The sequence below is a fragment of the Struthio camelus genome, chromosome 2, assembly GCF_040807025.1.
Source record: "Struthio camelus isolate bStrCam1 chromosome 2, bStrCam1.hap1, whole genome shotgun sequence".
NCBI classification, from domain to species: domain Eukaryota; kingdom Metazoa; phylum Chordata; class Aves; order Struthioniformes; family Struthionidae; genus Struthio; species Struthio camelus.
The window spans coordinates 47,005,266-47,019,617 of NC_090943.1; the positions used below are offsets into that span (position 1 = coordinate 47,005,266).

Consider the following 14,352-nt stretch of genomic DNA (forward strand, 5'->3'; position numbering starts at 1 on the left):
TAGTTTGGAGTAGCTGGATAGTTTCCCAGTGTGATATTAGACCCTAATGAAGAAGCCCTATTATGGGATGCAGTAACTTATGCATCATGTATGAGGATCGCATGCCTAACGTAAAGTGTTGAGGGGCCAGAGAGGAATGGGCAACGTCTGAGACAGACACCCACGGTGCTACAGCTGCACAGTGAAACACGGAGCCACAATAGCTCAGAGCTGAAGGCAGTGCAAATGCAGCTAAAGTACGTCCAGTTTGAGCACCAGATATCTGTTCGCTGTGCTCGGTTGTGTGGTGTAGACACAGGAGCTGCCTGGCTCCCTTTGTGAGCTTGGGTGAGTGAATCTCTCTGGCCCATCTGTAAAAGCAATGCCTCCTTAATGCTTGTCTACATTGCTTGTCCACCCTTTTAGGACCGTAGATTGCCTCTTACAGGGTGCAGGGATAGGCCTGCTTTATCAAGGTGCTTGATCATTATTGTGAACTAGCTAAATGAATACAGCTATCAGTGTCTCTTGAACATTTGGTAAATGAGACGTACCGTGCAAAAGAGAGGAGCAATTGACCATCGCGGTGAATTTATTAATATATATTTTATATAATATTAGATTCAAGACCTTTTGAGTGCCTGCTCCACCTATTTCAATGAGGCTTTGTTCTTACACACCACTTTGGGGAGTTATTGCAACACAAATAATTCAGGAGAAGAAATGTTTACCTCAGGCTTAAAATTCAGCCAGCCTGTAACATACTGCCAGCATTCTCCACCCTAATGAGTGCTCCCAGTGAGCTCATCCTAACCCTCCCTTGCATGTAAGAGCTTCTTCTATACCATTAATATCATTGGGAATTTTGCCATTGATTACAAATGGCAGTAAGATCAGAGACCCTAGGTCAGTACCACAGCATGCTAGCGATGAGAAGGATGTGTGAGGAGGGGTGGAGAGACTTTTCTCTCAGTCCCTCACAACGGCTCAGAAGTCCATTGAAAATGTTAGCCAGAAGTATTTTTATTTCCGTCTGGAAAAAGCATGTATATTTAATTCCTGGAATGAAACATTTGTAATGGTAGTAAATAATAAAGTTCTAGAAGGAAGAAAATTGATTTCTCAGCTAATGGAAGAAAAAGGGGAAAATTACAAATCCCTGGTTGCCTGTTACCGGTTGACTAGCAACATTTGGCCATAGAGAATAACATGAACATAGTTTTAACGCACGGGTGGCTACAAGAGAAGTGTTGTACTGCGTAAAGCCCAGCAGCTCCTTGTGAATCAGACTGAAACTGTTGTAGTCCGTCTATTCCACTTTAGATAGTTGCATATTCATTTTAGCTGTAGAAAAAAGTTTATGTTGGCATTTTCTGTTCCTTATAGTCATGCTGGTTTTTCAGAATAGCTTCTGAACTAAAAATATGTTTCCTGAAAATTCGTATGTTGGGATAAATAACATCTCTTCCATTACTGCTACCACAGTGAAGCAGAGAGAGAGTGGTAAGGCTTTTTTGGAACCAGTAAGCAAGTAAATTCTTCAGTGCCTAGGTGCAGAAATGTAGCTATTGGGTCAATGTGGGATTCTACAAGGCAGGCTTTCATTGCACGTTCGCTTGAGTTAGCCCTGTAGCAGTCTAGCAGCCTACATGAGCTGCACAGGTGCCTTGTTGCTGCACAGATGCTCTATTGCATTTTCAACTTGAGTTTCACCCATAGCCTCTGGCAGACCATCTACCTTAAGCTGGCAGTCAGTCCCAGCTATATATTTTTCAATGTGAGCCTTAACCAGATTAGGGGTGACACTCAGATTATGCCTCAGGTTGGTGAAGACAAGTTTGCGCAATCAGTCAAGAGCCATGTCGTAAGGATGTCACCCACTTAATATGCATTCCCAGCATGCTTTGCACTTTGATATCCACAGTTATTGTGGCACACAGAGCATGATGCAATATCCTGCACGTGGGACCAGTGTACTAGTGTACTGCCTGTGAATAATGCAGCTAGATTGCTGCAGTTTGTTCAGTGCAAACTGAACTCAAAGCAAGCTTGATTCTGCAGATCACAGAGCAACTTCTGCTCCCCCTGAAGTCAATAGAAGTTGACTTCACTTTGCAAATTCACTTTGATTATCCTGGTCTAGACAGAGTGGCACTTTCCCTGTTGCAAAGAAAATTGGTAGCTGGGAAAGATCAGAGATTTTCTAATTTAAGATAGGAGGGCTGCTAATGAAAAACTTATCTTCATAATGAGCAATAATACAGTCTGTTAAACTACTATTATTAATGACTTTCCTTCTCTCTCTTTTTTTTTCCTCTCCATAAGCTGAAATTATGTCCCCTGTAGACAAGAATAAGGAAAATGGATTCCAGATGCACAGCCTATGCAAATTTTGTGACATTAAAGTAACAACCTGCTTAAACCAACACGAGTGCAAGAGCAACTGCAACATCACTTCTATCTGTGAGAATAATAATGAAGTCTGTGTTGCTATATGGTAAGTTGTTTCTTCATACAGGCAAGGAGGGGAGTACACGCTCATCCATCATTACTTAGTACTTTCCTTTATGTGATGTTCAGAATCTTGTTGCTACCTCACCAGGCTCTGCTGTCTTGCTTCCAACTCGTATCTGTGCTCAGCATACTGAGAGTTTCTTGAGGTTAACAATTCTGATATGAAATGGTCTGTTTTGTTTTGTTTTTTTTTTTGAAGGGGTTCTGTTCCAGCTTATGCTGTTATTGGAAAAGAGGCATGTTTTTGCTCAAACCATTAAACTGCATCCACCCACAGCACTCACAGAGTAGAAAGAGAATTGAGGCTCAGAGAAGATCATGGTGGCGTTTGCTGAAGAAAAGCAGTTCTCTCTAGGTTTAACAGTGAACTAGATTATGTACATCTATCACCGGAGCCTTATTTATCATTTATAGGTGGAAATGCTTCTTCTTAATGGGGAAAATCCTCTATGCATACACTGTTTCTGATTAAATATATTGACTTTTATACAGTGTATGCCTAGGTTCTGAAAAATCAAAGGCATGGGAAAATGACTTATAACACCTTTTTTAGGGATTCTTGAATCTAAACTTGCATTCTGGTCAAAAAAAACAGGGATTTGCTCTTCCATAAACAGTAAGCCAATCTTACCAAAGGAAACAAAACCCAGCCTTTTAGGTTCATAATAGGACAAAAGCAACAGAACTAAGTATTTGCAACATTGCTGCTGAGTTAGGAGCATAATTAGAGCCACTTACAGAAAAGCATGATTAATTTTCTTTTTGATGGAGTTGTTGTGTCCATGGACTTGATGACATGTTCAGAATAATCGGATGTAGAAACCATACAATGCAGAAGGAAATGCAGAATCAGTCCAGCATGCACTTTTCCTGTGTTCCTAGAGTAACTGTTCAGTGTCTCTTAATGCTACACAAAGTGGCTGTAGTGCAATGTAAGATACATTCTGGATGTTGCATGCCAAAGTATTCAGGAGATGAGTGAGCTGAGAACTGCATTTAAATTGCCCTTCTTGTCTGTGTCTTGTGTCAATGAAAGGTAACCTGTGGACCAGGACAAAACATGGGAATGTTGACCAGATTTTAAGCTGTAAATATTTCCCTGACAGGCAACTCTGGTTTGCACTAGTGCTATCTTTTTTTTTTTTTTTCCCCCAAAATAAAAATGCTGAGGCTAACTCATTCAGTGCAGAAATTATACTGATTGTAGGCTTCAAAAACAAAACAAAAAACCCAACCCAGTAGAAATTCCTCAGATTTTGAGAAATCATTCAGTTCTTATCATAATTTCCCACAGATTTTTACTGTCTGCACAGTGACCACAAGAACCAAAAGTATGTTGTGAGGTTCACAGCAGTTCATTGAGCATTAGCTTGAATAACTTGGGGTGAGATTTTCAAAGGTACTCATTACAGATAGTGTAACATGATACAGGGATAGCTGTGCCATTGTACAAATGCCCCAGCGTGGAGGAGTCCAGAAAATTTACCCCATCCAGGAAAGCCAGAGAAAAACATACAACGTTCTTTAAATCCCATCTGAGCTCTCAAAAGAGGCAAATTTCAGCCAGGCACAGTTTTGTCTGCTCTGTTTGTAAAATATACCTCCTTTGGTTTCAGTTTTCTCCTTTCCATTTTTAGGAGACAAAATGATGAAAATAAGACATTAGAAACAATATGTCATGATCCCCAGAAAACACTCTATGGTCACATGTTGGATGATTCCAGCTCAGAGAAGTGTCTAATGAAAGAAAAGAAGGAAGATGGAGGATTGATGTTCATGTGTTCCTGTACAGGAGAAGAATGCAATGATGTGCTCATTTTTTCACCAGGTAGGTTTAATAATTTGCCCTTTGTTTCTGTGCTGTGCTTTGCAAGTAATATAAAACCTATCCTACCAATGGAATTACAGTTTGTGGTGAAAAACTTCCAGTGGCTGAGGATATTTTGGTCTCTTCTGAGTCTTGCAAAATCTCTACCTTTCTTTTCTGTTTCCAGGGGATGTTTCTTCCTGCCAGGCTGTGCTCCTTTTGAAGCTCTTCTGATACCCACCTCAAGATGTTGCAATTAAAAGTTGCTTTACTCATAAAAGCAACCTGCTTAAAGTTGTACTGTTGACACACCGAAGTGCAGTATAGACTAATTACATTATAACGCATAAACAAGAGGCAAATACCGTATTTAAGGTCTAGCCTTTTCTAGAAGGCTGTATTGCCATATCATGGCGTCTGCATATACAGAACAGTTCCTACTGATTAACTTAATAGGGTGTGAATTTAAAGTCAGCTTCTCTGTGGTAACTGCCCGCTTTTTTGTTCCGTGATAGGCATGAAGTACATAGGAGTTTCCTTCACTGCTGGATAAGCTACCTCATGTTTACTACAGCTCAGGGTCATGTGTGTGAGTTCAATTAAGCCAGTCAAGTCTGAGTACAGAGACGCACAAACGTGTAACCAGAGAACCTGTCCCCATTTTGGCTCATGAGTGCCTGCAGTGACCACTGCAAATACAGTAAAGGCAGCATAAATGTGTACAGCCCTTGGCGTTTCTTGTGCTGCACACACAAATGCATGTGCATGGGCATGCACACACCTCACTTTTTTTTCTCTCACCAGCTAGATCCCACCATGATTCTTTACCTGAGATTCCATCAGGTTCCATGCAGGCAAGTGTGAGATCTTCTATGGTGAGCTTTGTGTGCATACACTTCTAAATGAGTATGGCACAGTGCATGCATGTGTATCACCTGTACGTTCCTCAGGAAAAGGGGTATAATCAAGTCCTCAGTATCTGAGATAACAAAAGGTTGGGATAGTACTTCCACTTTGGGGACACCGAGGCTGAGGTGGAGAAGTAGTTCTCAGCCCTCCAAGGAGGCTAAGTAGTTTAGGTCGCGCCAGGTTAGCGAAGGGCAAGCTAAAAAATCTTTTCCCCGTAGGCCCAGGCTGTCCCTATCTAGTGCCACCTCCTTAATTCTTCCTCCTCCTTTTCCCCAAGCTTGATCTGAAACCAGACAACCTGACTGCCAATCCATGGTTGCGTGACCAGGCCTTACTCAGGTGGGGTTTAATAAAGCTGAAATAAATACAGGTGCTGATGGGAGCACAGGCAGTAGACCCAGGACCTGGTTCTAACACATTGCCTTGTTTTTATCAAAGGGAGCATGTTCCCAGTGAAAAGATCTTACTGTCTGTCAGCTGCCTGGAGTTTCTATACAAAGCTAACCACACCCTTGTGGATTTTGGCTAATTTGTTACAAATTAGTCATGTTATGGCAGTTTCTCCTGGGGCTGTATAGCTGAATGTAATCAGTCTGTCAAATGTGTGTCTTCTGTGCTTATGTTTATGAGAACCATTCCATAAATCCAACATTAAGGGCCCTCATTCCCACCTACTCTGCAGTCCCCTCATGCTGCCAAAGCAGCCTAAAATCATCTGTAGCGTAAATGAAAACCTGGCCTTGTTACTCTAATTCTTTTCGCTCTTTGGGTAAGTTCAGTTTTTCCTTGCAGGTCATGTGCTATTAGCACTGTAGGTGAGTCAGGAAAGCTGTGCTCTGCATTCACGTGTAGTAAGTGAATAACTACAGATAAAAATTGAAGTAATATGAAGCTTCAGTTGTAACATCTCCAGTTCATTCACAAACACAAGCCTTAACTCTGAAGCAGTGGGGGGATCGAGGCTTTGCCACTTCTATTTTATTGTTGTGGATTAGTGTTACTTTTAAACAAAAACAGCCCCTTTGGGTTGCTTGCCTGCTTAGCCATGGCAGGAAGACAAACGATTTTTACAGTATCAGACATGCGGTTTCCTGTCTGTGTTTAACTTTGAGCAGAACATCACAGCCAGCTGGTCCACGGCTCCTCCAGACAACTAGATAATAGCCTGTAATAATTTTGCCTGTAGAATGACTGTCATCCAGATCGGCTCTGTACGTTGTTCTTGCTTTTTCTCTCTCTAGTTGTACACCAGAGTAAAGATTTTTGCCATGTTTTAGCACGTCTTTTCTGTTTAGGCAGAGTGGAGAAAAGTTAGCTTAAGAAGGCCTGATCAAAAAGGGTTTTATTTTTTAATGCTCACTTATTAGCAGAAACTGAGACAATAAGAAAGGTCGTATTCTTTCACTTATTTATCAGCACCTTTCCTTTGAAGCTGTTGCTATAAATGATCAGTGTTCTAGCTCTTTTTCCTGCTGGATGCACGTTTAAGACGAACCAGATTTGTTTTGTTCCTGGAGTTGCTGAGGTGAGAAACAAAAGTTTGGGTGAAGCAACAGGTTCTAATTTCCACCAGAGGTTAGTCACTACATTCCGATGATTCACAGCTGAGCTGTTGCTGCGTATAAAGGAATTGCTTTATGGCTCTGTCAGCATGTATCAGTCCCCGATGGCGAAAGGTAGACCTCCTGACTCCATATTTAGACACAAACATCTAAAGATTTTGGGTAGCGTGAGGTATTGTGACTCATTAAAGAGTGGCTTTGGAAATATTTGATGTGGTTACATCCAAATCAAATGTCTATTTCTTGTATGGACTTTCGTTTAAATTGCCAGTCTGCAAAATAAACAAGACACCCTCAGACTAGACATGTGCCTCAATATGCCTGTAACTCTGCTGCGTCAGGGGGCTTCTGGCCCTGATTCTGATCACTGGCATTTCAGGCCACAGGCGGCTGGTGGAAAATATTGTATGTACAGTCGTTCCAAACAATGTTCTGCAGTTCTTAGGGAAATAATATCCAGAAGACAGGTAGCCATTGCAAATTTGGCTACTCTGTTTATTTTTTAATCCTTCTCTTTTTTTGCCAAGCGTAATTGTGGGTGACTGGCAAACAGCTTACACCCCTGCGGTGGAAAAATGCTTTTCACAGCAAAACTCAATGCCGATCTGTTTTAATTATTATTTATTCAAATGTCTAATGTCAATGTTACCAGACGGCAAAGCCAGAGAGCAAAAACACAGGAAAAGATTAGCCCAAAAAAGGCGGGGGGGGGGGGGGGGGGGAAGGCCCTGGTTGGCTAGGGAGATGTCGGCTTGGTGGCAGACACAGAGGCTTTGTCCTTCTGTCACGGAAAAGATGAGTGTAGGACTGAAATACCAAGGTTTTTCCTTCCTTCTGCCTTCGTAGTGTCTGGTGGTTCTTCTGTCCAAAACTTTTTGCATTCTCTTCCTATATTTTAACCTGTTGTGAAGAACCAGAGCTGTCTCTAGCTGTTTGCCCAACGGCAGGCTTCTCTTGGTGTTTGGCCAGCGTCGTTCCTCAGTGTTCCCTTTGCCCCACCATCTCCCAGCCTTCATTCATCAACCAGTGGGAGCCTGACAAATCACTAACAAAGTTTGTTTTTGTTTTATTACAATCCTAAGCTAGCTGGCTGAAGTCAAGGCTTGTTTACACAACAGAAGAGGACTGTGCTCTTTCTAGCCTTGTTTCTGATCTGTTCTCCATGGCGAGAGATCGCCAGTCACCCTCACTATGGCACAGGAAATGGGATACCTGCGTGTTATGTAGTGCATAATCTATCTGTTACCAGTGCAACTCATCTGTTTTGTGCAGACTCATTCAGATACAGTCATTCAGCTGTGTATGAAAGGGTGACCTCTTTCATTGGAGGCTACAGACAAGAAAACAGATCCCTTAAACCACAGGATCGTGTGTGCTGTTGTCATTATATATGCAGTTATTATCCTGGACAGCCAGTTCAAACCCATGTAAAAAATGCAGAGATTTGGAAGTGCACTGCAGATCTATAGCCCAATTCTTTTAGAGTTATTTATTTATTATTTTTTTTAACATGGTGATCATTTTTCATTCTCATCTGTCTTGCTATGTCACCCAGATCTCCATGCAGTTTGCAACTAGGTATCAGTGGGAATATTCAGGTAGACTGTCTTTATTCCTCAGGTACTGGAAGATTAGATCATTATTTTTGGGCATTCCCACCCCATCATGTCACAGCATGGAGGAAACCTTTAATAGCAACTGTGCATGCAAGTTTTCATGATTGCCTGAGTCATCCAAGCAGTTGCCTTGAAGTAGCAAAACTTCAGTGACAGAAATGACTTGACCGGTCAACAGGAGTTCGTGGGGATAATGGAGCTGTTTGGGGAAGTGTGTTGGAGGAGGGGAGGGCGTTGTGCTGCTAACAATCTTCACATTGATCATAGTTTTCCGAAGTGGGTTAATCGAGAGTGTAAGAAACATAAGTATTTGATTAATTAATTCTGGCTGCTTCCTGAATCATGCACCTGAACTAATTGCAGCCTGTGGATTAGCTGCCTGTCAAGTGCTGTGATTACTCATTGTGTACGGCTGTTACCTGGGAGACATGGCATTGTTCAGCAGCCTGACCGCAGGCATGCCTCCCCAGCACTGTGTCCTGTGCAGAGATTGCAGCAAAGCATTGATAATGTTTTAGAATTTCCTTAACTTGGTATCTCTTGCTTGTCTCTAACATGTTGCCCCTGTCTTTTCCTTTCTTTCTCTCCTCTTCCTCTCCTCGCTAGAGTCAAAGCTTTAGTGATTTTTACTTGGCTACATAGAAGGATCTCAGACTTAAGAGCAGACTTAAGACCTGTGCACACACAGCCGCCAGGCCATAAATACTCATGCGATGAGTTTTCCAGTGCTCAAGGAACAGCAGAAGGGACATGATTACAGCTGGACTGCATCCAAGTGGATTTTAACAAAGACTTTCATTAATCTGTTTTTCTGTTATCCAACTAACATGTTCAGAAGGTAACTGTCTTCCCGCTGCCCCATAAAAGAGGTCAGTAGCATTACATAATGTTGCAGAGAGCCTCTCACGGCTTGTATATTGGCATTGTTCTCAATGTTTTCTCTTAGGTATTTGCAGCCAGAGACCCACCCAAAGCCTGCAGCTGTATGTAACCAAAGGAGAGGCTGCCTAACACTGAGCATCTGATTCACTTAGTCGGATAGAAAGGAAATAGAAGGGGAAGAGGCATGAGAAGCCCGATTTTTGTTTTGCTCTGTTTTATTTTTATTGTGTGCTTCCTAGGAAAATAACCATGCAGAGCTCAGTTACAGATTTAGGTAAAAACAAACTAGGCAATTCTCTTAGAGCCTGGTTGGCATATTTGTTACAATTTGCATCACTTGAGAGCTTAATAAGTGCGGGAATGTGGCCAACCTTTTATCAGGTTGTCATGGAAGAGACTTTAATAATTACAGACAGAAACAAACTGTAACTAACACTGGCAACATAATATTTTGGGAAAGGTTGGAGGGGTGAAACTCAGGCTGAGAATAAAAATAGCGGTTAATGTGTGGCATCTGTTGGAACATATTGAAGCTGGAGAGATTGATTTGTTCCAGAAAACCACCAGCAAACAGCAGGAGACGCTGAGCTGTGTAACTGAGGCATGTATCACAGAAACACAGCTACATCATGTAAAGTCAGATCATGTTGGTTTTCATATCACTGAGGAGAAAAGCTCAGCTACAAATGTCAAAATGTGTGAGAGATGCCATGTACACACCCATGTAAGTGACCTAATAGAATGGGAGAGATAAGAAGGAAAGGCAGCCAGGGTTGAGATATTTTAAACAAACGAGTGCTGTCCAGAAAACCAAGGAATTATATTTTCTAGACAGCAGTGAAGGGAGAGGGGAGGGGAAAAAAGGGCAACAAACTGTTTGTTCTGTTTTAGAACCCAACAGTTTCTTAAACCTCCAGAGTGCTAAGCAGCATACTTGGCAGTCAGTTAAAACACGAAATTCTTCTTACAAGAGATTAAATATCCACTGCATCATTGCTGCCCAGCCTTTCCGCTGAAGTAGGCTGTCTAGAGGCAATCAAGTCACCTGCCTTCCTGCCCCCAAGACATGACTGAGATGCAGCAGTTCCCACCAGGTGACAGATGCATATGCTTGACTCTTCCATCGTGGAACTGGGTCACGTCACTGAGGGTTCTCCTCGGGCGGAGCAGACATGCTCGAGCCCTGATCACCCCAACATGGGCAGACACGTGTCGAGGGCAGATGTTGGCCCCCAGGAGAGAGCAGCACTGAGTGTGCCGCTGCTCTCCAAAACTGCTCTTACTGCTGCCTTCCCATCTCTCTGTAGAAGCGAGTAAGTGGTAGAACTGAGCACTGGACTGCATTAAGGGCTCGGAGGGCTGAGCTCTTGTTTCTCACACTTTTGAGCAAGCATCCTCAGGCCCAAATTCTGAGCCACGAGGATGGTGGTGCTTTAGAAACAGGCTCTAGAGATGGCTTTGCCTGATTGCTCTTCTAGCTCTGAGCCCCTACAACAGGCCAGATAGACCTGCCGGCTACTGGTGCTAGTGCTTCTCCAAGGGGCTGCTTCAGCAGATACTGTCACTGGGCTTTTGGATGCCCTGGCAGTATCCTCTTTAGACTAAAAGATGAAGCTGTGTAGATCAAATGCAAGTTACTAATCTTGATAGTCTTGATTTAGCTAGTTCAAAAAAAAAAAAAAACACTCTGTTGAATTCAGGAACTGACTACACAAATTTCGCTTTCAGGAAAGTCTAAAAGAAATGCCATGGCATATTTTGTGCTGGGTTGCAAGGTAGAGACTGTTAATCATCCCCTCTGGTTTTAAAGTCTAATAATCTATTGCATCTGCCATCATATGCTTCAGCAAAGGTTTGAAGGAGGGGATTTTCTGCCTCACAAAAATGTTAAGTTGAAAAAAAATCCTTATTCTCAAGCAAGGATGGAAAACTAAAAATTTGTAAATGAACTATCAGGATAAAAAATACAAGCTAGTTCAAGGTGCAGCATTTGAATTTGGTTATTTCTAAACATTTTGTGTCAGGGCAACCATTTTCCTAAGGAAAAAGCTCACAAAGAATAAAAGCAACCAAGACCCCGCACCCAAAAACCAATTCCCATAAAATTAGCAGAACTTTTTATACATAAAAGTTGGCGCAACCCTCATTCCCCTTTTTGTCCCCAAAAGAGGAGTTTCTGGGTAAAATACAGGAGCGTTTCCCAACTAAAAATGTTTTGGTGAATAATTCCAAACTGGTTTAATTCTGAGACCAAAATCAGGAAGGAACAGGAGGGGATTCAGTTACAGAGTTTCTTCAACACTTGATGGTTCTTCTGTGGAGATAAACTAAGTGAACCTGAACAGCTGGTCAGAGTCCATGAGATCTCATTTCACTGAAATTGAAACATTTTGTGGAATTAGTTTTCACCAAGAAAGTAGCGCTAGAGAGACAGACAGATTTTTTCGTATTTTATTTCCAAGTGTCTTGCCCAGAAATCAGCAAGCACTCAAGGTTTAAACTCACATTTTGCCTGATTCAGAATAATCAGAGATGAAAAGCTCTTCCCTGAGTCAAACAAAGCAGGACGTGAACTTGGAGCTGCCATACCCCAGACAAGTCCTCTCGCTGGTGGGGATTAAATACTCACATCTCTTGCCAAATCACAACATTTGAACAGAATTCTGTTTATGTAAAAACATTCAAAAGGTTTTAGTTTTCATTCCAGTGTGGCACTGAGACCAAACTTTGAAACCTCAGAACTGCTGCAAAACGGAGTTGTTGTCCTCCAGTCAGCTCAAAGGGCTGCTTTGTGTCTCAGGAGCCTGCAAAATAACTGGATCACAGGCCAGGTTGTGGCCTGTATTTTGTGACTGTGTTTCTGGAGGTTTTTAAGACAGTAGACAGTAAGCTTGCAGTACATCAGTATTGATATGTTTAATGTGATTTCTGCCAATATGGAATCTCTTCTTTCTCTGCTCTGTAGCTTCAACTAGCAGAGGAATAGGCAGCAACTTGAGAAACAGCACAAGCAGCGAACAGCATCGAAGCAGTTCTGTCAGTACTAGCTGTGCATTTGTGCTGCCCTGTGCGTTAAAGCATAGGTGCCAATTTTATTGGCATTGTTTTATTTCTTGTTTCTAAAGTTCAGTGATACCAAAGTTCAAAGGCACAAAATCCAACCTGAAGAATTTGCAGGCAAATTGATGATGCGCTTTGAAGATTCCTGACTGAACAGGGGCTGTACAGGGTTTCCATTTTCCTCAGCACCTGAGCCCTATTCCCCAAAGGCTTCGGTAGTGTTAAGGGTTGTGCAGATGACTTGTGCTTACTTTAAACTGCCTACAGGAAGCTTTCTTTTAGCTAGACCTCTCTATTGTTATGCTATTTTCATAGGCTCTTTTGAAGTTTGAGAAGGACTGACCTGTCTGAATAATAGTTCTGGGTGGGAAAAGTTGTTTAGGAACATGTTTGCAAAACCTGAAAGGCTGTTTTATTTAACCATTTCCTTGCCTGGCTGTTCAGCCATGTTTTGCTCATAAGGGTATTCAAAAAGAGGAGGCTGCACCCCCATTTACAAAATTATGGGATTTGGTTAATAGGCATTTATTTGTAAGCAAATGAACATATTTATTCTTAGATTCCTGCTGTCAAGCCAGGAAATGTTGGCTAGCCACTATGCAAACGTACAGATACGCTCTCAGTTTTGATCCTGCCCTGGCTTTGTACATTGCTTCATCTAAGAAGTACCCTAACTTCAGCTGTGCTGGAAAGGCTGATATTGTTTTGGTCAAATCAGTGGTCAAAATCATAAGCAGTTTCAGAAGTGTTTGCTTGGACCAGCCATCAGTGCCACCAGCTCTGTGCTGCTGCTGTCCCCTTTAATCCTGCTGGCAGGCAGCTCAGTCCCTTCCTTCTAAGCTCAAGGCTCAGCACCAGAAATCCTGATTCACGCTTCTCCCTGTTTGGTGCTCAGACCTGCACTCCCTAAGCACCGACCGCGAAAAAACTGAAAATGAGTACCCGCTTCCTCCCTGCTGCTGTAGGTGCAGGATGTGCAGCCATAAGCTTTACACCCCTTTCCTCCCTACTTCCTCCAAAGGCCTCTGCCAGAGCGGATGTGTCACTTTGCAGCAGGGCTGCAGGACGATACAGGGCTCAGGGGAAGTGGCCAAACTGCTCAGCTTCTGCTTTGATTACTTTTCTTTTTTCTTTCTTTTCCAAGTGACATTTGCAACAGTCAGTTTCTCCTCCCCCCCCCCCACCAGAAATCCCCCTGTACCACAGGCAGAACTTTCCCTTGTGCAAGAAGAGGAAGAGCCAAAGGGTCTGTGAAGTCTGCTGGAGGCTTCTCAGTTTTAGGTCAGAGTAATGCAGGCCACACTCGGACTTAATAGGAATGGCAGGCAAGGTAGCCAGCATAGACATGAAGTGAAGGCTCTGGGCCGGTTTCTTTCTTCTTAATTAGATCTGCATGTTCCCCCAGCTACCTGGAATCATGAGGAGAAATGTGAAAGACAACTAAAAAATCTGGGATTTTTTTTCTCCATCATTTAGAAAGACATCTACATTTCAAATATCTGGCCTACATATTGCTGCTGTAAGGCAAAGAGGAAGGGCTTAGAGTTCCTTAAAACAGCACGCTAATCTCTGTTAACACCTACACCACATGGCGTAGGTGACATATCGTTCAGTTGCAACAGCAGAGTCCAAACTTGAAGCATTCTTGACTGTGGTCAGGAAAAAAAAAAAGCAACAGAACCCCGAACGTGTTCATCGAAACTACCCTTATCTGATTGTTACAGATCACAGTTGCGTTTATGAAATTGTGGCCTGCTTGCAGCTGAAACTCCGAAACAGAGGCGTTCTAGTGAAATAATCAGTTGTCCGTGCCAGGCTGCATCCTTAGGTCTTTAGAGAGTAGATTTTCTGAGAGCAAAGGCGGCGCACAGGAATAAGCTTCTGTTTGCTGGCAGTAGGATGAGACTTTCTAACTATACTCCTCCAGTAAGAGCTGCAAGAAATCTGGGGGTTCATTCCTTCTCTTCAACATGTTGAGAAGTAGAAGGAATGCATCTAATCTGTGATGAACTTTAAAATGTAG

The 14,352-nt window shown here is 42.5% G+C and overlaps 1 protein-coding gene across 1 annotated transcript in view; it reads left to right on the forward strand.

Moving 5' to 3' along the window:
* TGFBR2 (transforming growth factor beta receptor 2) overlaps window positions 1–14,352 on the forward strand; it is a 62,198-nt gene that overhangs the window by 27,425 nt on the left and 20,421 nt on the right. Inside the window, exons 3-4 of the mRNA XM_068935489.1 lie at window positions 2,305–2,476; window positions 4,131–4,321. Coding sequence (XP_068791590.1) covers window positions 2,305–2,476; window positions 4,131–4,321 — 363 coding nt within the window. The remainder of the gene's footprint in view (window positions 1–2,304; window positions 2,477–4,130; window positions 4,322–14,352) is intronic.